Source organism: Coffea arabica, chromosome 5e (assembly GCF_036785885.1).
Source record: "Coffea arabica cultivar ET-39 chromosome 5e, Coffea Arabica ET-39 HiFi, whole genome shotgun sequence".
NCBI lineage: Eukaryota > Viridiplantae > Streptophyta > Magnoliopsida > Gentianales > Rubiaceae > Coffea > Coffea arabica.
In genome coordinates this window covers 45895520-45921262 of record NC_092318.1, presented here as the reverse complement: position 1 = coordinate 45921262, position 25743 = coordinate 45895520, and the positions used below count along the sequence as shown (strand labels likewise).

The 25743-nt window shown below is 36.0% G+C and overlaps 5 protein-coding genes across 5 annotated transcripts; 4 read left to right on the top strand and 1 right to left on the bottom strand.

The window, feature by feature from the left end:
- Positions 1–3794: 3794 nt before the first annotated feature.
- LOC113743484 (anthocyanidin 3-O-glucosyltransferase 2-like) lies at positions 3795–5729 on the top strand. The gene has a single exon (XM_027271514.2). It carries the CDS (start codon positions 3972–3974, stop codon positions 5412–5414), a length of 1443 nt encoding a protein of 480 aa, XP_027127315.2. The 5' UTR covers positions 3795–3971; the 3' UTR covers positions 5415–5729.
- A 1124-nt stretch (positions 5730–6853) lies between these two features.
- On the bottom strand, positions 6854–7705 carry LOC113687533 (uncharacterized). The gene has a single exon (XM_027205123.2). The coding sequence runs from the start codon at positions 7703–7705 to the stop codon at positions 6854–6856; it is 852 nt and encodes a 283-aa protein (XP_027060924.2).
- A 3147-nt stretch (positions 7706–10852) lies between these two features.
- LOC140006303 (anthocyanidin 3-O-glucosyltransferase 2-like) lies at positions 10853–13405 on the top strand. The gene has a single exon (XM_072048135.1). The coding sequence runs from the start codon at positions 11807–11809 to the stop codon at positions 13268–13270; it is 1464 nt and encodes a 487-aa protein (XP_071904236.1). The 5' UTR covers positions 10853–11806; the 3' UTR covers positions 13271–13405.
- A 2817-nt stretch (positions 13406–16222) lies between these two features.
- LOC113687532 (UDP-glycosyltransferase 100-like) lies at positions 16223–17416 on the top strand. The gene is made up of 2 exons (XM_072049776.1): positions 16223–16357; positions 16544–17416. Exons 1-2 carry the CDS (start codon positions 16223–16225, stop codon positions 17414–17416), a joined length of 1008 nt encoding a protein of 335 aa, XP_071905877.1.
- Positions 17417–19254: 1838 nt separating this feature from the next.
- Positions 19255–21258, top strand: LOC113743508 (anthocyanidin 3-O-glucosyltransferase 2-like). Its single transcript, XM_027271553.2, has one exon. It carries the CDS (start codon positions 19345–19347, stop codon positions 20923–20925), a length of 1581 nt encoding a protein of 526 aa, XP_027127354.2. The 5' UTR covers positions 19255–19344; the 3' UTR covers positions 20926–21258.
- The last annotated feature ends 4485 nt before the right edge of the window (positions 21259–25743 follow it).

The following is a 25743-nucleotide window of genomic DNA, read 5'->3' as shown; positions in this document are numbered from 1 at the left end:
AAATAAAATAATTATTTATATATATTTTTAAGGTCGAATAGGTTAGAGTTCGAGTTTAACTAGAACTGAATTTGAGGTTGAACTCGAGTTCGACTTTTATATCGAAAGTTCAACGAGTTTGAGTTCGAATTCATGTTTGGTAAATTTGTGGCCTCTTTTAGAGTTCCCTTGAACTAAAAGGGCAAAAAGGATATATTTATCTTTAAAGCAAGTTGATGTAGGCTGGTATGGACCACATACAATAAACTATGGTTGCCGTATTGAAAGTGCAAATGCCCTTGGTCTGTCAAGTATATTTAAGAAATAGAATAAGGTCTGTACTCTGTACCAACTCTCTTATTTGTCTAAGGATTGTTTATTATTGTAATCGAATCAGTCTTTTAGTATTTTAAATTTCGAAGATGCACATCTTCCAAAATAATATTGAAAATGAAATCCTTACTTGTTTTACTTGAGTTTTGTACTTAGAAAAATTGTGTGGACTATGAGCTACTCGTGTTCAGAGAATTGTTTTAGAGGCAAAAGAAAGTTGGCTATCCTCAACCATCCATTAATTTGGCCCTGTTTCGCACTTACTGTTTTGGAGCGTTACGTGCACAGGTCCTTCTAGACTTCTAGTATTTGATAGTGCATAATTTTGAAATTTAAAGGGATAATTACAGAAACCTCCCTTGAGGTTTTTGATAATTTCACCCAGTTCTCCTCATGTTTAAAAAATTTTACTTACCTCCCTTGGCATAGTAAAATACCTATAATTCCCTCCACTTGATAGACAATTTTAAATTTAAGGCAATAAATTTACAAAATCCAAAAACATATATTCTTTTCTATCTCTTGTCTATTTTCGCTCCTCTTTTTTCTAATTAATATTCCCTCTTTTTATTATCTTCAAATTTGTGGATATTAGCAAATTGAAGTTGCAAAATTAACAGAGAGAGTGGATTATGTGTTGAATTAGAAGAAAATGAAGAAACTCACAGTGATAGATAAATAAATAATGAAATTGATGATATAAATAGGAAGAAGAATTAAAGATGTGGAATTTATAATATTTTGTTTGTTGTCAAGAAAAACTTTTATATAATGTCAATAATTACATAAGGATTTCTTTCATTGGATTAGAACTTTTTTTGTTATGATTTTATTGTGGAGGTAGAATTTATTCTCTACTTTTGAGATATTAATATTTTTAAAACTATATAAGGGTTGTAGTGGCGATTTTAGGTCAGATTAGCTTATATTGAAAAGGTATTGGAGCATTGATATTTAATTTTGGGGTATAAAATTAGTTGTCAATGGAGTTTTTACGTGTGTGTATGTGTTTTTTTTACATGGCAAATATTGATATTGTATATACAATTTGAAGTTTTTTGGACAACTACTTGATTTTAGAATTTATACGTGGATGGTTGTTAGGGATTGGGCTTGTTGATTTATGCTAAGTATGAAGAAAATAATTGAGTATACTATATTGCTCTTTCTTAGTTTTGTGCAAAAGGGCAATTTAGGATTTTTGTAAGGAAATCTATCTTGTTGAACCTATATCGTCACTGAACAGTAAAAGTAGGGGGAGGTATATGTAATTTTTAATATCTGAAGGGAGCTCTTTGTAATTGTTAAAAACCTCAAGGGAGGTTTGTGAAATTATCCCAACTTTAAATATACATCAATGCTTATTTAGTTTGAATTTATGATAATACAGCAATTTAACAAGGTCCCGTTTGATTGCAAATTTTAAGGGATTTTTTTTTAAAATATTCTATTTACACATTTTTCAATGATCAACATCACTTAGACAAAGTGCAACAATAGTAATTTTGCAGGCTAAATTAAGTAGTTCCTGACGTTGGTTTTACTTTTCAGCATTTGGGTAATCAATTACGCAAGCAAGGAGTGTTTGGAGATTTATATGGCAAACACTCTAAATTTCAACTGTAAATGAGGAAGTGAGGAAGTAATCAAATTCAACTTACAATTCCCACGAAAGAGAGTGATCTTTTCCAAATTGTCTACCGCTGTCTGTGGAGAGGAGTAAGCCGGCGTCCTTGACCCAAGGCGGGAGAGAACCTGAAGTTAAGACGAGCAAAGATAATCTTGGCCACACCTTCCAATGCCAAATATTGATTGTGATTTGCGTAAGATTTGGTTGACTGCAATTAACACTGATTAGTTCCTGCATTACGTATTCACTCCAATTGATTGATTAGTTAGACATTTTTTATTGGAGAAATGGCCAACATAGTCCTTCACCTTTTTTTCCTGAAGTAAATTTTGTCTTTAACTTTTATTATTTGTTTGACAAAAGTTTAGGAGTAGGTGATATTTACTAAGTTCAAGATATGTCACTAGACGACTTACCGTAGTTCTTATAAATCACTTATCGATATCGATGATCCTTTTTTTGATAAAAAGAAAATTTATTAATAAATTATTGAAAATCGTCTAGCATAATTTGATCTACATCACTATTCTAATGGCAGATTAAACATGCATTAGAAATTATAGATCTGCAATTTAATAGACATAACAGATTTCAAAGATTATGAACAAATTTGAAAAATACAAGAAATTTCAAGTTTTCTTTTAACAGATAAATCGTTACAGCTCCCTTCTGTAAATGTTGTAATCGCCAAATCTATTAATCGATGGTTTTAAACTCTAGTAGTGAGGATAAAGCCCATCGAAATATGTCCAAGATCCAAAAAAATTTCAGATCTAACATCCCAATTTGAAATAAATTCAGATCTAATAACAAAAAAAAACACAAAAATCTCCATAGGAATCTCAAGAAGAATAGAAAATTCTCACTAAGAATCCTTAGGAGAAACAGAAAACGCTCGCTAAGAAAACATAGAAGAGACTTTATTAGAAAAAAAAAAACAAAATGAGATCCATGGGAGTGGTCTCCATCTCTAAGAAAAGGCTTTTGAAAAGATGAAGTAGTAGAGAGAAATTGAAGAAAATAAGAGGTAGAGAGCGGTACGCAACGATGGTCCTTTAACTGGTAGCGATATTCAAAGCAAAATGCATTCAACACAAGAGCCAAGTTATTGCCAATTCATCCACAACATATTGACAATTAGTTAGACATGCCATGTACATATTTGTTAGAATATTCCTTTGTGTTGAAACATATGTTGCAATAGTAGATTCCTCTAATCTTTCTCTTTTTTTCTCATTAAGGAAGCACAAAATAGGGGTTGTCACAATCTAGATTTAAATCGGAACCGAATCGGCATTTTATTGAATTGGTATCAGATCCAAATTTTGAGAACTGAAACCATAATCATGACTAAATTTTCAGATTTAAGTTTCCCAAAAGTTTGAATCGGAACCAAAACCAGTGGTTTAAGTGCCGTTCAAACTATCTCAAAAAATATTTACTAGCTAAACTTATTTGGCCAGTTTAGAATTCAATATCAATAGTCAACACCTAACACCACCCGTCCCAATTTCAATCCAATAATTTTTGTTCCCATCTCATTAGTAAGTTTAAACCCATAACTAATTTATTTTCAAGACAATCCAATCTAATTAACAATGAGGTATTTTTTTTTATATAAAAATTTCATCATTTTTTCTTTGACCTTGCACATGATAATACAATAAAGTTCTTATTTTTTTCTACATTTATTGTCATATTTTCTTAGAATCAAAATTTTAACAGCAAGTGTTTAAGTATGATTAGAAGAATTAGAACCATAATCGAAAGAAATCGAAATCAAATCATACCAAAATTGGAGGTTTAAGAACCGTGACGGTCCATGTAAGGACCGATTCAAGTTCCATCTTTCAAAAAAAATCAAAACCGTCGTAACCGGTGGTTTTGAAACTGTGGCCATGTCTAGCACAAAACCACATTAGACATGAGCAGTTTCTATATAAACGGGATGGGATGGGAAGGAATATTGCTCAAACCTTTGTTGAGTGTATCCGGAAGGCTGCATTTGGCCTCTTCTTTTTAGTGTCCAATGGACAAACCTGTGCTGGTGGCCATTGTTGCACCTTTAATTGGCCATTTGACACAATCTATACAATTAGCCAAACTGATACTTGAGAAAAACAATCAACTCTCAATTTCACTTCTGGTCATTAAGGTGCCTATTGATCCCCAAGGCACCAACAAAATCCAAACCTTCATCGACGGCTGCAATGTCGAACGCCTCCATTTCCACCACCTCCCCCAACCAGAAAACACAGATAACTGGACATCCCATAGAGGGCTGTTCGTAAATCAGCTACTAGAATTTCAGAAACTTCATGTCAGAGAATACGTCTCTAAAATCAAAGGTCTCTGTGGATTCTTACTTGATGTGATGACCACAACCATGATTGATGTAGCTGATGAATTTCAGGTTCCTAGCTACATTTTTTGCACTTCTGGTGCTGGTTTTATTGGTCTTATGCTCTATGTCCAATCCCTCCAAGATGATCATAACCAAGATACAATTGAATTGTTCAAAACAAGTAAAGAATTGATTGCACCTTGTTTTCTTCAACCAATTCCTGTCAGCGTCCTGCCTATTATCATAACTGACAAGCTACAATGGTCAATTAGGATGCACAAGTGGGCACAACAGTACAGAAGGGCCAAGGGCATCATAGTGAACACATTCGCCGCGCTTGAAGATTATGCTCTCAAATCTTTCTTGAAAGGTTCAGCTTATGGAAAGTCGGGGGTTCCACAAATCTATCCCATCGGGCCAATTCTGAACAGGTTCGAATCAAAGATTAAAAACCAATCAGAAATAATGGAATGGCTGGATAATCAGCCAGCCAAATCAGTGGTTCTTCTGAGCTTTGGAAGTTTAGGAAGCTTCCAATTGGATCAAGTGAAGGAAATAGCCAATGGGTTGGAGCAAAGCGGCCAAAGGTTCCTTTGGGTTCTGAGGCAACCCCCAAAAGAGAAAGGAGGATTTCCTACTGAGTATGAGAATGTGGAGCTCGTGCTGCCTGAAGGGTTTTTGGATCGAACGGCTTCGATTGGAAAAGTTGTTGGTTGGGTGCCACAATTGGCTGTATTGTCACACTTTGCTGTGGGAGGATTTGTGTCACATTGTGGGTGGAATTCTATATTGGAGAGTATATGGTGTGGTGTGCCAATTGCGACATGGCCTTTGGCTGCAGAGCAAGAGTTGAATGCATTCCAATTGGTCAAAGAGTTGGGAATAGCAGTGGAGATTAGCTTGGATTACAATGAAGCAATGCAGCATCAATTGGTGAAAGCAGAGCAAATTGGGAAAGGAGTAAGGCAACTCATGGATGGTGAGAATGAAGTAAGGAAAAGGGTTCAAGAAATCAGTGGGAAAAGCAGGGCAGCTGTGCAGGAAGGTGGATCATCTCATTTGTGCTTTGAGAATCTCATGCAGACCATATGCAGAATCTTCCAGAATGGGTCCTTGGTTCCCAGCTAAGACCCTTAAATCCTACCAATTTTGTTTCATAATGTGCTCTATGATCTTTCAAGAAAGTATGGAAAAAATAATGGTGTTGGACTTGAAGAATTAACTGCATCATTATGGTCCTTTCTTTAATTATTTAGTTCCGAGAATGTAAGACAGGATTTGGTTTTTCAAGAGCTTTTGGACAGTGGATCTTCACTTGTATTCAATTTCCAAAGGGATTGTTTAATTGATTTTGTTTTTTCTTGTTTTTTGAAAACGAAGCATGAACTCTTGTAATAAAATAGTCCTAAATCTTGTAATGCACCGACCTGGTTTCTAATGTTCCACATTTTATTGCTTTTTTGTTATGCAAGTGAGAACAAGTATTCGGACATTACACCTGTAGCATTCTGATTGGTGCCTACTAAGTCCAATGAAACGGAGCTACCGTTTTCATGTTCCATGGTTGGTGCTAGGATCAAATTCTATCAAATTGCGACAAAGCAGCCATTTCTTTGTAAAAGAACCTAATAAGTAAAATTAGAAATAAGGCATCTTAGTCCCTTCCAATAGTTTTGATCAGGTATTCAATACTTGACTACTTTGACCAACTCAAAAATGATAGCACTATCCCTCTCATAATCTACATTTTTTTTTGATAAGTGAGAAGACTTGAACCCAGAACCTCTTACTTATAATCCAATCCAACTCTCCCTTTCTTTCCCACCCCCTTCTACTAATGTACGTAAATTTAAAGAATAAAAACCTACTCTTTAACAAATAACTAGCTTAATACTATGTTTACAAAATCTGGCTGATTTTATTTTTGTTGTTAATATTGTCATCAACAATATTTTTGAACTTAAAGTCTAATAAAGCAAAGAATATATATGGAAATGGATACTAGTCCAACAAGAATAAGAAAAAGAAAATCCTATGGAAAATTAATAAAAGAGGGTGTCTTTGATTTTATCAATTTCATATTCTCGCGTTCATTACCATATAGAGAAGATGGTAAGTTTTGCAAGCTAGAAATTATTTGAAATGTAAACACGTAGAATGTGCATTAACCACTAGTTGTATTATTAATATGGATATGTTCATTCATACGCTAACTTTTATTTTAGACACTTGTACCATACAAAGCTATCAAAATATTCCAAATCAACCAATAAAATCATAGTTGAAGAAATTAAAGTAGACAAGACGCACGAATTCACTGACTTCTTTGGGATTCCTAAGCAATATGAAATAAAGATGGACTAGTCGATAGGGGCATAATGTGCACTACACTCTTTAATAGTTCACTACGTCATGGTAATTTGAAATAAAATGTTAATTTTTGGGTAGAAATGGTTTAAAGTAAACTTTTGACATGCAACATGGCAAATAATTGATAACTTTAGATTGTAAACCGTCAAATTGAATGTTAAGGATGCGAAGTGAGAATCAATGAAAGTAGAACATATTCAAATACTGTGCTGCGCCTGCAGGCAGCCAAACGACGCCGTTACAGCTACACTTGCATGGCCCTTACAGCTTAATACCCTAAGCAAATCCCAAGAGCCGGACCATCTCCGATCTTGCGGCCGGTTGGCAATGGCCTTCTCGCGGGACTCCAATGACGTAAACAAACTTCCGGGACTCTGCCGCACTTGCCGGCTCTTTATATCTTGATAAGCCATCTCCGGTGGAAACTTCACAGGCCCAAACATCATGTACCACCTTGGTCTTGCAGTCTTTTCTTTCATCCCAGTTGCATTAAAACCTTTGTTCGAACTTCTCGTCGACGAGCTCCGCTCAATCTCTACTTTTTCAGCCCTGGCGAAAGCGCCCGCTGCCGAGGGGGAATTGTACTTGTTTCCATACAACTTTCGGTAGTCTAAAGACCGGCTAGTCCTCATGAACTGATGCTGGTTTCTTCTAGCACTGTTGGACAGGCTGGTTTTTAGGTCACTTAACGACTCGGATCTTCTACGATGGAAGCTTTGTTGTTTCTCATGTCTTGTGAGTTGATGATGCTTGTGGAAATTGTGAACATTGGGCAGACGAGAGGGGTTTTCTTGGTATGGCATAAGCTTACCGCAGAAAATGATATCTTCTGCATGCGACATCTGGGAGTTTTTGTCGCTCAAGAACTCGAAAAGCTCTGATGGATCAGAAAAGGATGATCTTCTTCGATCTTGGACCTCGATTTCATCCGAGTTTAAGATAAGCCCGCTAAGGGAAAGGGCTTCATCTGCTTCTTCTGTTTCTGCCGCAGCTAGCTGATGGTGATCATCTTGGAGATGAGGAGTTTTGTTCTTGGTATCATCATCCATTTTGGTTGAGAATTGGAGAGTAGTGTAATAAGAAAGGAGAAGGATAAAATGCTTGGTGGACACAAATGATGAATTGCTTGTTCGGGAGGATTTAATAAATATGCATGTCTAGACGACGGATAGGTATAATTTAAGCCGCGTATTAGTCAACTGGGGGAAAAGAAGGGAAAGAACAAGAGGTCAGGACAATGGCTGGATCAAATGCTTCTAGAGCAAGATGATATCTAGAACATTTTAATAAAGAAAGAAAAATGTGTTTCAGTTATTTGCAGATATATTTATTGTATGTCCTGTCAGAAAAGAATCTAGGGGAAAAGCTGGTGGATATGCATGCAAAAAAAAGGGTTTGTGTAAATAAATAACTTTATTTGCATTTATTTGGGGGTCAATAAATGTCAATGTTTGTATTTATAGTGTGAAACCTAATATAAAAGTGAAGTGCGTGATTACTAACTATACTAAGTGCTACTTTTGTTTCACGTCAATGTCTTCTAGAATTAACAAGAGAGAGCAAACGGATGGGACGAATACGATACACGCATAAGTTCCTAGTCTTCTAGAACAGTAGCAAAACTTAGCTTGTGCAGTTATAGAAAAAGGAAATCCTGCTTCTAATATAACTAGCGAGGAGGAGGGGGGGGGGGGGGTGTGGGGGGAAACCATTAACCATGTTAGGAGGGTCTTTTTTAAAAAAAAAAAAAAATTAAAAGGCAGTCTGCAGAAAGCATATGGAAAGTTTTAGTTCAGGCCAGCTCTGGATAAACATTAGTAGAAGATTGATCAATTTTTCATATAAAGGAGTAAAAAAGTTAAGGAGAGAAAATTGGCAGTTAACTTTCTATATATGAAGCTGAATGTTTAATTCAACTTTACTTATTTAAACCAATTTTTTCATTTTTTGTTATCTAACTTAAAAAAAAAAAAACACACACACACACACAATGGAGATTGATTCCACAAAACAGCTATTTTGGAGAACTACTAAAGGCTGTAAACATATTCAAGTACATACAAGAATTAGGCCATAAGAATGTGGACATAATTAAGACCCAAATATACAAATTACACTTTTTTTCATACATTCCATGAATTTTCTCCAACATTGATTTATGATCTATCATGCAATCAATTTTGAACTTTTATGTTTGGTATCACAATGTAATAAAATCCTAATATAGTGAGCTTGTTGGAATTAATTTTGCAAAGGTTAGTGTTAGAGAATGCAGAAGAATTCTCAATTAAAACAACTTACTTTTCGTGAGAGAGATGATTGACTTGAAGATACAAAAACGTACGAATACGAAATTACTAGTTAAGATGGAAGTGACATTCTGCAGAGTTTATCTGCTGAAGTTTCAACCTAATACGAATTTAAAAACAAAAGAAGATAAAACTTTATGATAGCAAATACATTAGTAGGTGCAAGAATAATAGTTAGGTAACACACCTCTATAACCTTAAGTTGAAGTTCCAAACAAATATAACACTCCCTCTAATTTATTTATATCACTTGAGATTATAGGTCTTGTTTGGGATTGCGGTTCTTTTGCTAAAAAAGTACTTTTATCTTTTAAATACACTTTTACGTGTTTAGTGAGCATCATTCCCACGATTCAGGAGCAAAATTTTGGCCATTAAAGTATTTTTGGTATAAATTCAAAAATGGTGCTTTTAGAACAATTTTTATGTTTAAAAAAATAAAAAATAACTTTAACAATTTTATTATAAATTTTTAACTAAATGGAGAGATAAATATGTTTTAGAAATTCAAACTTATGTATTATCAACTAGAAAAAAAGGTACTTATGCAAGTATCTATCCAAACAATACGATTAAACACTTAAGAAGTACATTGATAAAATGCTTTACTGTTGAAGTGCTTCTTGATAAGCTATTGCAACTGCGAATAGGTCCTCAAATAATTGAGTATCTACAAATTAGCAGGTGAAATATCTCAAAGATAGGGGTAAAGAGATATGATAATAATAAAAAATAGTCATTAGCAATGATCAGAATCACAGTATGTGTCATTTTCAAACTTTCCTGGGTGTAAATGTATGCTATAGTTGCAAATTTTAAAATTAAATTCAAATGTTGTACTTATGTCATGCATTAGGGATCACATTATTTTCATACTTTTCTGGGTCTAAATAAATGCTATGTTTGCAAAATATAGAATTTAAATTCAAATTTTGTACCTATGCCATGCATCAGGGCTGATAATATTATCGATAGGCACTAGCGATAAACAATAGCGTTCAATTTAACCATTGATGCATGCTGCTAACAGCGGGCCTGCACCATGGGAAGAAAAGTAATCAACAATAGCTCGCTAGCTCTATATGTAACCAGTGATACCAACTGCTAACATCCGTCCGGCCCAAAATAACAGTAAGTGATCATTGGTAGTAATCTTGCAAAACCGTTATGTCTGCATTTGGCAACAAAACATTGTTAACTGAAGCCATTTGAATGCAATAGAAAGAAGAGACGAACGGACTGCACAAGAATATGGCCAACGGCTAACGACACCATTAGGATTGGAAGGGTGGATTGTTAGTCTGGATGATTTTACAAACTCTCCCTAAAGAAGTGTGGAGCACCAATTTTGGTTGGAGAATTGTAGTTAAACCATGTCTATTTTCTATTTTCAAATTTCCTACAACATCTGTTTTCCTGTTTAGGAGGCTTCTGAGTCGATATGCGTTTTGATATTTTAAGCCAGAATAGGATTTATTTAGGATATATTCTGATTGGCTGGTTTGGGTGTTCAACTGCGTGTCGGTTTTAGTTGTTGCCATGGTTTGCCGTCACGGGTCGTGATCACGGTTGTTCCACATCCGTCGTAATATATCGATTAAATATTGGGTGATACGCAAGTTAGAGCATATAAAGCTTTTAAAAAAAATTAGAAAAATTACTAAAAAAAAAATACTATAACCAGTACAACTATCAAATTAAATTTGAAAAAACCTATGTTAACATAAATACTAGGTAAGTATTTCAAGAAAGTGGTGCTACTCTAATTATTAATATATAGTATTAAAAGCAAATTTTTTTTTGTAAATATAGGGGGAAATTTGCTACCGATTCATAATTACAGGGGTACTTTGTAAGTAAGTCTAAAACCAATCCCCACATAAAAATATTGTCGTCTTCCCTTCCATCCGAAAAAAGGTTCTCATCTTCTCCAATTGATCCGCATCTCTTTTTTGCCTGCATCCCTAACTCTACTTTTCCATCCATTTACTATCCTCCTCAAAACCCACTTTCCCACTCTATTTGTGGGTGTTCACCATTGCAATGCTTTAGAAGTTGATTCACTGCAAATCCGAGCCCGAGTAGCAGCACTTGTAAGACGGATCCGACAACGAGAAAAATTTTTGCCAAATGGCCTCAAGTACGAAAGGTTCTTGGATCTATCAGTAGAGATTGATGAGAAAACTTGATTACCAGCCAGAGTTGGCTTTCTCTGAAGTCCAGGTGATGAAATATTTGTTTAGAATACTCGCTTCTTTAGCAGTTAGGGAGGGAGAATTTGTTGAAACTCGAAGCTAAACTCTCAGCCCTATTTATATCTATGCTGATCGAATGCTTTTGGACTTTGCTTGTGATTGATTTGTCTGCCGTCATGGACTTTGGTTATTTGACTCACGATTTGACTCGGCCAAACTCAGCGAGTTTTGCCAATTTCTTGTCGATCTGAGTTGACTCGGTCAATATCAACCGAGTCAACCCGAGTTAACTCCAATCCTGATCAAACAAGTGATTCAGATGTTGGTATGGTACTGATAGCTGCCGTTCCGGTTGACTCGGGCGAGTCAACTCGGAACCGACCGATATGGCGAACTTGGCTGTTGCTTTGGCTTATTTAAAGGGCTTTACGTTTGTTGTAACCAGCAAACAATAAGAAAGTTTAGTAAAAGAAAAGTAGCCTCCCTAGTCCTTTAGTTACTTCATTTCTGGCCTCGGGAAGTTGTTCGTCTTCCTCGTTTGTTCACAACAGCGTTGCAACTTGTTTTCGATATTTGAGGGCCTACAAGAGTTACATTTCTTTCAGGCTCTTCCTTTCTTGAATCTGTTTCCAATTCTTTCTCACCAATGGAGAAAGTTGCACTAGTGATGGTGGTTTCACCTATAATGGAACATCTAACACAAGCTCTAGAGTTGGCGAAGGTCATGCTTCAAAGAAACAATCAACTATCAATCACAGCCCTTATCATGAAAATGTCAATTGACCCTGAAGGCACCACCAAAATCCAGTCTCTGATCGCTAGCACCAACGTCGAGCGCCTCGACTACCAAGACCTTCCAACTCCGGAAGATACCTCTGACTGGAATCACACACTCTGGCAAGGCTTCTTGCAGCAACTCATTGATTATCAGAAAATTCATGTAAGACGAATAGCCTCAAAAATTAATCATTTATCAGGATTCTTATTAGACTTGTCGTGCATGGCTATGGTTGATGTAGCTGAGGAGCTTGGAGTTCCTACCTACTTATTCTTCACCTCTAGTGCTGCTTTTCTTGGTCTTGTATTACATTTTCAATCCCTTGAAGATGAGGATCAAAAGGAGATACCGGAGCTTGTGAAAACTGGGATGGACTTCACTGTCCCATGTTTTGCCAACCCGGTACCAATCACAGTGCTACCAAAACTAGCAATCATCAAGGAATATTGGTCAAGCGGGGTCCTGTTATTGGTTCGTGCATACAGGAGGACAAAAGGCATTATAGTGAACACCTTTGCCGATCTTGAAACTTATGCTATTCAATCATTTTCAATCAAATCTTCTTCCTATGGTAACTCAAAACTGCCACCAATTTATCCTGTTGGGCCAATTCTGAGTAGATCCCAAATCAAGACTCAATCTACAAATGACAATTCAGAACTAATGAATTGGCTGGATTGTCAGCCTGAAAATTCTGTAGTTTTTCTCTGCTTTGGAAGCTCGGGAGCTTTCCAGTCAGATCAAGTGCACGAAATAGCATACGGCTTAGAGCAATCTGGGTATAGATTCATTTGGGTTCTTCGTCAGCCACCGGCCAACATTGGAGGATTGGCCAGGGAGTACGAGAATCATGAACATGTTTTGCCAGATGGTTTCTTGAACAGAACGGCTTCAACTGGAAAAGTTGTGGGATGGGTTCCACAATTGGATATTCTGTCACACCCGGCTGTGGGGGGTTTCGTGTCACATTGTGGCTGGAATTCAGTATTGGAGAGTATAGTCTGTGGGGTACCCATTGCCACTTGGCCGTTGTACGCAGAGCAACAGCTGAATGCGTTCCAATTGGTCAAAGAGTTAGGAATTGCTGTGGAAGTCAGTCTGGATTACGACCAATCGAACCCAGATGAAGCTTTGGTCAGAGCAGAACGAATTGAGAAAGGAATACAGGAACTCATGGATGTTGACAATAAATTGAGGAAAAGGATCAAAGAATTTAGTGAGAAAAGCCGGCTAGCAATGGAGAAAGGTGGATCGTCTCATTTGGCCTTGGACAATTTTATAGAGTATATCTGCTCTAACCACCATCAAGTGTCGCAAGATGAAAAAATTTGAGGATTTTTTCTGTGACCTTATAAATCAAATTAAAACTGTTGTTCTCATATTTGTTTACCACATCAAATAGAAGAAGTTTACCACATGCTCATATAAAAAAAAAATAGAAGAAGTTATGGTGTATGATTTTATCAATCTCTCCATTTGATTATTTTACCAAATCTTTTTCCAAACGGTTAATTAGTTATGAAAATGAGGAGCAAATATACATTATATTTTGACATAGATTGCGTACATGCCTATAAACCCCAAGAAGTGCTTTACAAAATGGAATTTGTTTGGGGAGCAACTATTGAATGCCCTTCCAATTGGTGAAAGAGTTCAAAATAGTAGTGGAAATTAGATTGGACTAAATGAATTAAGCTAATGTGCATCAACCTTTGGCGAAAGCAGAACAAATAGAGAAAGGGATAAGAGAAGTCTTGGATGGTGAGAATGAAGCAGTAGAAGGGTCGAAGAATTTGGGAAGAAAGTAGGGAAGTTACGGAGGGTGGATTATCTCTAGTGAAACATTACATCTAACTACTAAATAAAGACATAAAACTACCTTCATCAAGAAGTGCCATGTGAACAACTTAAATTGACTTGGCATTCTTTGATTGGTTTGTTATTTTAAACCTGCCTTCACTAACATTTGTTATCTGCAATTGACTACTTGACACGTGTTTTTGGTATATGTTTAACCGTGGAGGGTTGGTTTAGGAATATGAGTGCTTGATTAAAATTAGTGATGCAAATGGTACAAATGCATACAGTTTTCAATAATTTCCTATGGACACATTTAACTCTTACATTAATTTAGCACTCATTTAACTGTTTCAATTTCAATTAAATGGGCCAGAAAATTGGGTAGACACTCAAACGACTATCTCGCTTTTACAATATGAGTTGAAGCCTTAATTGCCTGCATTCTTCCGTTTGGCTCTTTTTGATTTCTTTGGTTTCAGATTCTTTTGTGTTCCTTAGTCTTTGGTTTCAAGTGAAGAGCATAACCTTGATAAGGCTTTGGAAGTTTTCAGACACAGGTTTCTTTCTTGGAGAGAAAGTGCTCACAACCAGTATTATCAACTAGTTACTACCATACAAAGATTTGGCCTCATGTGCACTTTATCCTATCTTCAACTGTAGTTCGTACGTGTTTCACTTCCCATTCTTATAGGACCCTCCCTATCAGAAACTTTTTATGATGCTTTATTATCATTTATTAGCTTTAGTATTTCTTATCAATGCTAAAAAAATTATTAGGAAAGAAATTTTGCATGAGAAATATGCTCTATGAAAATTACCCTTTGATGTTACATCGGATCGCGTAAAGCCTAAATGTGTCAACAAGAAAAGAAATGGAAAACAAAATGCTGTACAATTGTGGAATTCAATGGTGAGAAATATTGGCAACGGTGGTATATGTCCACCTAGTGCCAGAAAGAACGAAGATAATAAATGTAGCTATTTTACTTCTTCAAAGGTTATAAATGACTCTAAAAGTTTCTCGTTTGGTTTTTTAACTTTTAAAGGTACCTATCCGTCAACTTATAAATTTGATTCTAAATAATTGTTCGAGGCCAAATCTAGATATTAGGTTAATTATAGTTTTATTCCCCGGTGTTCAGTTTAATTAATGTCTATTTTGCCACTTTAAGTTTTTAAAAAAGGCATATTAAGCCTTTTTAATAGTTTTGGTTAAGTTTTAATAATTCACTAATTTACATAATATAAAATTGTCTATTAGGTACTTAAACTTTTTGTTACTTATTTGGTAGTTTATTTATTTGGTCCCTAAAGCAAAATCTAATTAAGCCAACTTTCAAAATTTTTCCAAAAAAAATTTAGTTTAATGTTAGTGTGGCTCATCCTAAGTTTATAAATTAGCCAAATTTCCCCCACTTTAGTGGTCTAGATAAATATTGAACGTTGACTAGTTCACTATATATGTAAATATATATCCTTACATATAAATATATGTGTGTGCATGCGTACACACACATGGATGTGCACGCATACACATGTTTATGTGTGTGTATATACATACGTGTATATGTGTACATATATGTGGATGTCTATATATGTGTATGTATGTGTGTATGTCCGTTCCTATATGTATTGGTCCCCAACAAAAACTTTAAAACATATGAACTATGGTTGAGAACGGAAATAGATTTAAAACACATGAACAGTTGAGAAGAGAAAAAGTTGGCATAAACTCTTACTACTAATTAGTTGAAAAGAGTACATTAAAACTTCCTTGTGACATACTTTCCTTTGAATTTTTGAGGAAAAGCAAACGGTTACAGAAAATTTTCATGTTTTAGGCCCATAAGTTTCTTGCTAACCAAGCGTTAAAGAAATGCAAGAAACTTACTTTCTCTCATTTTCCCTCAACTTTCCTTGTCTAACAATTAGCAATAGGTGTGAAAAAAATAGGGCAAATTCCACTTTACCCCCCTGTGGTTTAGCGTTTTTTCACATAACCCCTCTATGGTTTCAAAAGCTATACATAACCCCCTTATGGTTTGGATTAAAGTGTCAAAGTAACGAAAATAGTCACTCGTAACGGCGTCATCTAAAATGTCAAAAATACCCTTATGTAAGGCTGAAATTTATGTATTAACCAAGGGGGGTTATGTGTATATTTTGAAAATCATAAGGGGGTTATATGGTAAAGTATTAAACCATAAGGGGGTTATATGGTAAAATATAAAAATCATAGGGGGTTAATGTGTCATGTATTTATAAGGGTAATTTCGACATTTTTAGAAGTTCCGTTACGATGGACTATTTCCGTTACTTTGACACTTTAATCCAAACCATGAGGGGGTTATGTATAGCTTTTGAAACCATAGGGGGGTTATGTAAAAAAAGGGTAAACCACAGGGGGGTAAAATATAATTTACCCAAAAAAATACTTCTCTGATGACAATATCATGCACATTTCAACTCCGACCACCCTTATGCATGACGGCGCTGTTTGGTAATAATCCGCTAGAAAGGGTTTCCGGTGGGTTGGCTGTGAGGGCGTATAGTTCCGCTTTCAGTAGTCACCCGAGAAAGGTACCAACATGGAAAAGAACAAGTTTGGTTGAAGAGCAGGCAATTTAGTTGGGTCAGTCCCAATTTGTTGGAAGCTAGTTTTGAGAGCGCGTGCCCTAGTTTTTCCTGCGACCACTGCCAGTAGGTCCAGCTCATGGTGAACACTGCTTAACTAACGATGTTCCAAGTAGCGTCCTCCCAATTTTTACAACTAGAAAGGAAATTTGGCGTTGCTGGTTCTTGAAGGCTACTCGTGAGTATATAAGGGCCAAGGGAATCATAGTCAACACATTTGCTGATCTTGAGCCTTATGCTATTAATTCTTTTCTAATGGAATATTCTTATGGTACGTCAAGATTGCCATCAATTTTCCGTATTGGTCCAGTTCTAAATACGTCCCAAATCCAAACTCAATCCACTAATGACCATTCAGAAATGATGGAATGGCTGGATATCCAGCCGGAAAAATCAGTTGTTTTCCCCTGTTTTGGTAGTATGGGAAGTCTTATGCTGGATCAAGTGAAAGAGTTAGCAGTAGGCCTTGAAAAATGTGGCTACCGGTTTCATTGGGTTCTTATGCAACTCCCCGCTAAAAATGGAGAATTTGCAGGGGAATTTGAAAATCACGGACTTGCTTTGCCCGAAGGAATCTTGGATCGAACGGCTTTGATTGGAAAAGTTGTGGGCTGGATTCCACAAATGGCCATTTTGTCACACCCTGCCGAGGGTGGATTTGTGTCACATTACGGCTGGAATTCAATATTGGAGAGTACTCGGTGCGGTGTGCCAATTGCTGCATGGCCAGTGTTTGGAGAGCAACAATTCAACGCATTCCAATTGGTGAAAGAGTTAGGAATGGCTGTGGAAATTAGTTCGGATTTCAGCGGAGCTAATGAGCATCAACCTTTGGCGAAGGCAGAACAAATAGAGAAAGGAATAAGGGAAGTCATGGATGGTGAGAATGATGTCAGGAAAGAGGTCAAAGAGTTTACTGAGAAATGTAGGCAAGCTATGAAGGAAGGCTATTCATCTCGTGTGGCCTTTGAGAATTTGATGTTGACTCTATGCAGTAGCCTCCATCAAGCTTCCCAAGTATTGGGGAGGTTTGGTAAAAACTAAAAATTGAAGTGTGAAATCTGAAAATTGAAATCTCATTCCTGAAGTTTTAATTGCTGTAATCACAAAATCATATCCATTCAGTTTGATAATCAATACATTTGAGTTGAACTAAAGTACCCTACTACATGCATGCTGTATTCAGAAATGAGAGAATTCTATTGTCAAGTAAGTTTAATAGAAAACAATACTTAATTTATTAGTTTTAAACATTTGCTGGATTATCAAACACATTTTTTCTGGTAAATGTTATTCCAGTTTTTCGCTTTGGTCAAGTGAACTAAGAAAAGATCCTATGGAGAATATGAGAGTGAAATTGTGGAACTATGTGCTCATAAATTATTTGATGTAACAATTGTTAGTTCAATTTCTCTGTAGCCATATCTTGTTTCAACAGGAGAAGAGTTGGGTTAGATATTAAGATAAAAGAAATTATAAGTAGGAGGTTCTGGGTTTAAAACCTTCAACTTACAGATAAAAAAAGAAAAAAAAAAATCTTGTTTCAGCGCAATGTTTGCCAAGGGAACAATAAACAGTGGGAAACATTGTTCCAACATACAACATTTTGTTTCCTTTGGCAAACAAAGTTCTAATAAGTTTTCAATGTGACAAGAACTCTTTAAACAAATAAAATAAGTATCAACAATGACCCAAAACCTAAGCTAGCTAGGAGAAACATTAGCCATGTGATTATAAGATTCTTGGTTCAACTCTGAACCTCTCTCCTTTCTCTACTCTTTATTATAAGATTTGAAATCTCTCTTGAATCGAAACAAAATAATACTAATACTAATATTGGGACATTTACATATCCATCGTAATTTTAAACTAATACTATGTGGGTATTACCAAACTACAATGGGATTATATGGTCAAATGCAAAGCCACAAGCAGAGTTAAGTGGATTTTCCATACGTTAGCATATGCCATATTTCATATTTCAAATGCATTTTGGGAGGGCATCCGGGTCGAATTGGAAAAAGTTTAACTAGATATCATTAAATTGGATCTGCTTTCTATTCAATTTATACTTTACGTAAAACAACACAGGGTCAAGCAAATACTATTGAACCATAGGAGAATTATGCGATAAAATGTGACAAGGAGGTAAATAGTAATTTACCCTTAAAACTTTTGAGAACAAATGTTGTAGTGAGGATACGTTGTTGTTATCTCTGTCGAAAGGAGCATCAAGACTTGATTCAGGCTATCAATTTTGCATGTAAAGATCTTTAATATGGCGACCTTGTTGCAATTCATTGTGCAAACATTAGAGTTTAGAGGAAACAAACCAATTCTCGATTAAAACAACTAGCTACTTTTGGTTAGAGGATTGAACAATTAATCATTGATAAAGGTACTTATAACTTAAATTGCTTCTCGAATGTTCATAAGACCACAAAATTCTATACGTATATATTTCTATCAATTGTTTAACAGGTTTGTGTTAAATGACAAAGAATTACACTGTACATTTAGATCATTTAAACTTCACTTAAGAGAATGATTAGGTCTCAAAAATTTGTGCGACTCAGATCACGTCTTGTAACTCGATTTTCACGCCGTGTGGGACCCACAAAAATATTGTTCTATTGTTACTCGCCGTTGTTTCATTGTTACACCTTATACAGATGATGTTACACCATGTACAAATGGTGTTACACCTTCCGGAGCGATTGTTCTGACAACCGCTGCAGCCCCGCGTACTCCTAGCACGATTTATCGAACCAATTGGTCAGGCGCTAGTCAAGTCATTTTAGGCTTACCCTTGTCACGGGCTTCTGGTAATCATTTTTGGTTTTGTTGAAGAAGCATTGAAGTCAAATCAATGAAGTTACGTTTGGTCGTCTGGATCCCTAAGTCCCAGCGAATCACCTTATTCCAAACAAATACAAGCACATGCTTCTGCAAGATATGGGACCGCCGTAGATATGCAAAATCTCTCAAGCATAGATCCTAATTTTGACAAGCAACTTCTATGCAAAATCTCTGAACTTATTAACCTCAAAGGGCATCCTTCTTGCGCTAGAACTACAATTCCATCCCCTCTTAACCTTCTTCTCCTGTATCAAATGGAGAAGTTTAAGCTCCTGATGATGGTTTCACCTCTAATGGGGCACTTGGCACAGGCCCTTGAGCTAGCCAAGCTGATGCTTGCAAGAAACAATCAATTATCAATCACAGCCTTGATCATGGAGCTGCCAATTGATCCCCATGGCACAGCCAGAATTCAGTCCCTCGTCGCTGCCACAAATGTTGAAGGCCTCCACTTCCACCACCTTCCAACACCAGAAGACACCTCTGATTGGAATATCACACATAGAGGGCTCTTCACTTTCAAGCTCCTAGAATATCAGAAACCTCATGTGAGAGAAATAGCCTCAAAAACTCAAAAATTTTCTGGGTTTTTGATTGACTTCATTAGCACGACCATGATTGACGTTGCTGACGAGCTTGGAGTTCCTACCTACTTATTCTTCACCTCTGGTGCGGCTTTTCTTGGTCTGATGCTTCATTTCCAAACCCTTGAAGACGAGCAAAACCGGGGCATATCTGATCTGGTTAAAGGGGTAAGCCATTTAATTCTCCCTAGTTTTGCAAAACCAGTTCCAATCGGCGTCCTCCCAGCTATAGCAACCCACAAGGAATATTGGTCGACCTTCGTTTTGAAATGGACCCGTGACTACAGAAGGGCTAAACGAATCATAGTGAACACTTTCACTGATCTTGAATCTAATGCTATTAGTTCTTTTTCATTAGATTCTTATTATGGTAAATCAAGCTTGCCACCAATCTTTCCTGTCGGGCCTATTCTAAATAGGTCCCAAATCCACACTCAATCTAGTGAAGATTGTTCAGCAATGATGAAATGGCTGGATTGTCAGCCTAAAAACTCGGTAGTTTTTCTCTGTTTTGGCAGCTTGGCAAGTTTCCATCCGGACCAAGTTCAAGAAATAGCTTATGGCATTGACAGAAGTGGTCATCGGTTCCTATGGGTTCTCAGGCAGCCCCCTGCAAAGGAAGGAGGATTTCCTAGGGATTATAAGGATCTTGAACTTGTGCTGCCCGAAGGGTTCTTGGATCGAACGGCTTCGATCGGAAAAGTCGTGGGTTGGGTTCCACAATTGGACGTGCTGTCACATTCAGCTGTTGGGGGATTTGTGTCACACTGCGGTTGGAATTCAACGTTGGAGAGCATCTTTTGTGGGGTGCCTATTGCGACCTGGCCTGTACAAGCTGAGCAACAGCTGAATGCGTTCCAATTGGTGAAAGAGTTGGGAATTGCTGTAGAAATTAGTTTGGACTACAATCAACAAAGGGAAAATCAAGCTCTGGTGAGAGCCGAGCAAGTAGAGAAAGGCATAAGGGAAATCATGGATGTTGAGAATGAAGTAAGGATAAGGGTTAAAGAATTCAGCGAGAAAAGCAGACTAGCTACAAAGGAAGGTGGATCATCTTATTTCGCTTTGGGGAATCTTATTCAAGACATTTGTTCAAGGTCTTCAGCTTAATTGGTGCTATGAAAACTGTTGTTAATGGAGATTACTACATGAACAAGGTTCAATTTATCTAAATATAAGACAAGTGCAAATGTGTAATCATTGATACATTCTGCTCCACAGTCTTTCGAATGTGTTGCAGTTGAATGAAACAGTTGAAAAAAAAAAAAAAAACTTTATCTGTTAGGTGAATCTCAAAAAACCTTGAGGTTTTGAGAACAAGGCACTGTCCTACTCTTGTTAAGCTAATCTTGTTAAGAATCATTGATACATTCTGCCCCCACAGACTTTTGAATATGTTGCAGTTGAATAAAACAGTGAAAAAACAGCCTTTATCTTGTTAAACTGATCTCGCTAAATAATCAACATTTCTTTCCAATTTCTGACCATTACTAAGAATTCAGTAAAATGAGATTTGTAGGCTGCAAATATCTTGCAGTAGAGTGGCTAGAGAGCTGTTGAGAGTGTCTTGATTTAATCTTTTCAACCCACACTTCACTCAGATAGCCCCAAATCTTCCTCCAGCCAGTTTCCTTTGTCTTCTCCAATGGCATAGCTATTTGCATGGCTTCTTCTGAGCTTGATCACTCTAACAACTTCAAAATACAGCAGATTACGAAAACTTTTTTTTTTTTAAAAAAAAAGACATAAGTGATATAATGCATTTGAAAACCTGAGCATTAGTAGTACTACTTGATTTGGCATTGGATCGACTTGGAAAAATATTTGTAAAGAAGTTCAAAAGGTGGCTGCCAAGATAGCCAAGATAGAAAAAATGAAGTTCACAGGTGTAAATTGTAAAACATCGATATTGACGATTCTTTCATCATAATTTTGCGGGACTTGGTTAGCTTTTCGCAGAATTTCGAGAAAATTATTCTACTAGTTCAGATGTCACGAGAAATACAATAATTTATGCCAGTGTACCTTAAACATTATAAGAAGTATAACAACAAAATTTAAATACATTAGCCGTGTTGTCGCACCCGGCTGTGGGCGGTTTTGTGTCGCATTGTGGTTGGAATTCAACGTTGGAGAGTATATGGTGTGGCGTGCCAATGGCTACATGGCCGTTGCACGCGGCACGCGGAGCAACAGCTGAATGCTTTCCAGGTGGTGAAAGAGTTGGGAACTGCAGTGGAAATTTGCATAGATTATTTTGAAGAAAAGAAGAATCAAGAGATAGTAAGAGCTGAGCAAGTAGAGAAAGGGATAAGGGAACTCATGGATAGTGAAAGTGAAGTGAGGAAAAGGGTTAAAGGGTTATCAGTGAGAAACGTAGGTTAGCGTTGCAGGAAGGTGGATCTTCTTATTTGTCATTGGAGAATATCATCAAAAGCATTGGGTGCCATTATTACTCTCTTAGGTCTTCTTCATTTTTTTTTTTTGGTCAAATGACAACAACCTATGCCTACTCCTATATATACTTTTTTGTGTTAAATAATGTGATATATATTTAAATTTGTTAAATTTAGTATTTAACAATTCAATAACTTAATAATTGAAGTACCAGATACACATGCAGTTGCTTATATTCAATGATTCTCATGCTTCTCGTACTAACACAATTTCCACTTTGCAACACTGAGATATACAGTTGCTTATATAAGCAATGGGCTGTTGTTCTTGCCTATTCAGAAATGAGCCCAAGGGCATCAAGATGATTGAGGGTAATCAAATTGAAGATCAAGTAACCAGCGGTAACTACGAGAAATTTCTAATTTTGTGATGAATTTTAAAAAAATTCTACAAAAGGGGTGATTTTGATTGGGTATTCCGTAGGGGGGGTCTTCGCATTTTGCGAATGCGAGCTCTGCTGAGCTCGCATTCGCAAAATGCGAGCTCTGCTTATTGAGCTCGCATTCCACGAATGCGAGCTCAATAGAGCTCACCCTGATATTTTTTTTTTTTTTTTTTGGGCTCTCATTAAATTTTTTCCAGAAAATAGTAAGAGCTAAATAAAATTTTTCAAATAGCTCGCATTTGATAAATTTGACCTCCAAAAATTGTATTTAATTTTTTTGTTAGATTTCGGATTTATAAGTATGACTTTCAGAAAATTAAATTCAAACTTGCTAGAAAAAAAATTTAAAATGAAATTTACGAGCTCCCACCAAAATGTATCTTTTTCAGAAAATGTTGTTTGTTTTGTAGAATTTGCCTTTACTAAAATGCTGTTGGTAGTAAAATCTTATTTTAAAAGCTCTACCAAAATCTTATATTTCGGAGAAATGTTAAAGAAATGTTATTTAAAATCTGTAATTAGCAGAGGAATAAATTTTTTTATTTTAAAACTTGCACGTGCCTAAAGTCATCAAATATGTGTTCTAAAAAAAATCATATTTCTTTTATATTAAAAAAAATTGGTAATTGTACGGTTGAAAATACGTTATTTTATTATAATACATTTAAATGGTGGAAAAAGTACACATGCATAGTTCTTTCTATTTCATATATCAATGAAAAAATAGAATGAAATTGTTAACATGTAAGGTATTGACTATATTTTATGAATAAAATACTAACTTTTTTTCCTTTTTTATCAAATAAATTTTTTTATCAAATTCTAATTTTCCTTTGTTATTAATGAATCGTATTTATTTGTTGACACCGACGAATTTTAGTTATAAGAATCTAATAGTTAATAGTCATTAATATCTGTTACAATTTCAACTGTAATTTTAGAAATTTCATAACGCAATGTTATTTAAAAAAATTATATAAGTTATTTTTATGAAGTGCATGTTATTTGTTTTCTTTGTTTTGCTGTTCAACAATTCCGAAATCTTTGTTTTGATGTTCGGCAGCTATGTTTCGATATTGCGTTCTGCTTCTCCCACTCACTTTTGTCTTTTTTTTTTTTCGAAATGGGTCTTGGCGGTATGTAGTGCGAGAATGCGAGCTCAATGTGAGCTCGCATTCCCGGAATGCGAGCTCAGTGAGCTCGCATTTTCAGAATGCGAGCTCAATGAGCTCGCATTTCCAGAATGCGAAGACCCTCTTTTGTGGAAACAAACCCAAGAACCGCCCTCGTTGTAGAATTCTTTTTTTTTTCCATCATAAACTGAGAATTCACCCCGGTAACTACTATTACTGCTTAATTTTGCCATTAATTCAATTTTTTTTATATTTTGTTCTTTGAATGATCGACCTCAGACCTAAATCTTTATTACATCAATGTTCTTACAAAGTACTGTTATAGGTAAATTTATTGTGTCTAAGCTTAAAACTGCCACCAGACATCTCTTAGTTGAAAATGTGATTGGTATGGGAGGCTGCGGAGTGGTTTACAAAGGAACCCTCGAATCTGGCCAAGTAAGATTTGGCATATTTCTTCATGAATTAATTGATGCAAATTGACTTTCACATCAATTTTTCTTGTCCCACGTTCAACTAATTTACTAGTAGTAAAACATTTCTTCGTGTCACTTACTTAACTTACGAAGATTACAAGAATCAAATGATCAATGAAATAAAGTATGAAACACGTAACTTCAGGGCATTTTGTTTGATGCATTACTCATAGTAGGGAAATGAGCACGTTTGCTCTATGCTTCTTGTTTGTTTTGATGAGTCAACCAATCAGCAAATAAGTAGAACTATTTGTTCTATCCTGTTACTACTTACTACTAGTTCTATTTCTAGTAAAAATCAGTACTCCTAGTATTTGAATAAATTTGAATTGATATTAGTACTTAAAATTTGTTTCCACCGAATTGAATGGATTGATTGATCACCATCAGATTGCTGCAATTAAATTCCTGTTTCACCAAGACGGATCGATACAAAGAGAACAAGAATTCAAGAACGAGGTAGAGATTTTACAAATATTAAGGCATCCGAATTTGGTAAAATTATATGGATACGCATCTGAAGGAAATGAGAAGTTCTTGGTGTATGAATTCGTGCCTAGGGGAAGTCTGGCCGATCATCTTGAAGGAATTGGTGAAAAACAGCCCCTGGATTGGAAAACAAGGGTCAACATTGCTTTAGGAGTTGCCAAAGGCCTCCACTATCTCCATTGCAGCGCCTGCCCACCCGTCATCCATCGCGACACAAATCTTCAAACATCTTGTTGGACAACCAGTTACAAGCTAAGCTTGGAGACTTCGGACTTGCCAGATGCGGGCCTCCTAAAGTCCTGGATAAATCCCACGTTACCACAAGAGTCTTGGGATCCCAAGACTACTGTGCACCAGAATATCTGAATTCAGGAAGCTTACGTTCAAGTGTGATATATATAGTTTTGGTGTTGTCCTGTTGGAGCTAATTGCTAGTCGAGTTGCATTGAATACGGATAGGCCGACTCCTCAGGATTGCCTCGCCTCGTTCATTCCGCAACGGATCTTCTGTCCCACACTCTGTGCCACTCACTGTCCTACTTTTTATTATATTGTTATTTCTCCTTCATAAACATCATGTTTTAGTTCTTTTTTATTTTCTTAAAATCCAATAACTATTAATTGAGTAATACACAACATTTAAAAAAATCTTGAATTAATTGAGTAATACACAAAATCCAATAACTATTAATTGACTGGTTGTCGAGCCTGTGCAATAATAAATATCTGCTCAAACAAAATGTAATTTCTGTAGATAGTGATAAGTAGGGTCGAATCCACAGGGACTGAGAATATTTGTCTCTTTTGAAATTCAAACTAACAATGGGGTTTTTTATAGCAATGGTAATAATTAAACTGTTCGAATAAAAGTAAATAGCCAACTAAAAATTAAAGAATAAATTATTAAAATCAAATTAATAATAACTAAGCTCTAGTCAAGAAATAACTTCGGCAATGGTTTACCTAATTGATTCTCAATGCAAAGGTA

What these genes read in the sequence shown, in the direction of transcription:
- LOC113743484 (XM_027271514.2), top strand. Translation starts at nt 3,972, where the DNA reads ATGGACAAACCTGTGCTGGTGGCCATTGTTGCACCTTTAATTGGCCAT.
- LOC140006303 (XM_072048135.1), top strand. Translation starts at nt 11,807, where the DNA reads ATGGAGAAAGTTGCACTAGTGATGGTGGTTTCACCTATAATGGAACAT.
- LOC113743508 (XM_027271553.2), top strand. Translation starts at nt 19,345, where the DNA reads ATGCAAAATCTCTCAAGCATAGATCCTAATTTTGACAAGCAACTTCTA.
- LOC113687532 (XM_072049776.1), top strand. Translation starts at nt 16,223, where the DNA reads ATGACGGCGCTGTTTGGTAATAATCCGCTAGAAAGGGTTTCCGGTGGG. An exon ending in CAAGTTTGGTTGAAGAGCAG is followed by an intron (nt 16,358 to 16,543) that starts GCAATTTAGTTG and finishes TGGTTCTTGAAG; the next exon opens with GCTACTCGTGAGTATATAAG.
- LOC113687533 (XM_027205123.2), bottom strand. Translation starts at nt 7,705, where the DNA reads ATGGATGATGATACCAAGAACAAAACTCCTCATCTCCAAGATGATCAC.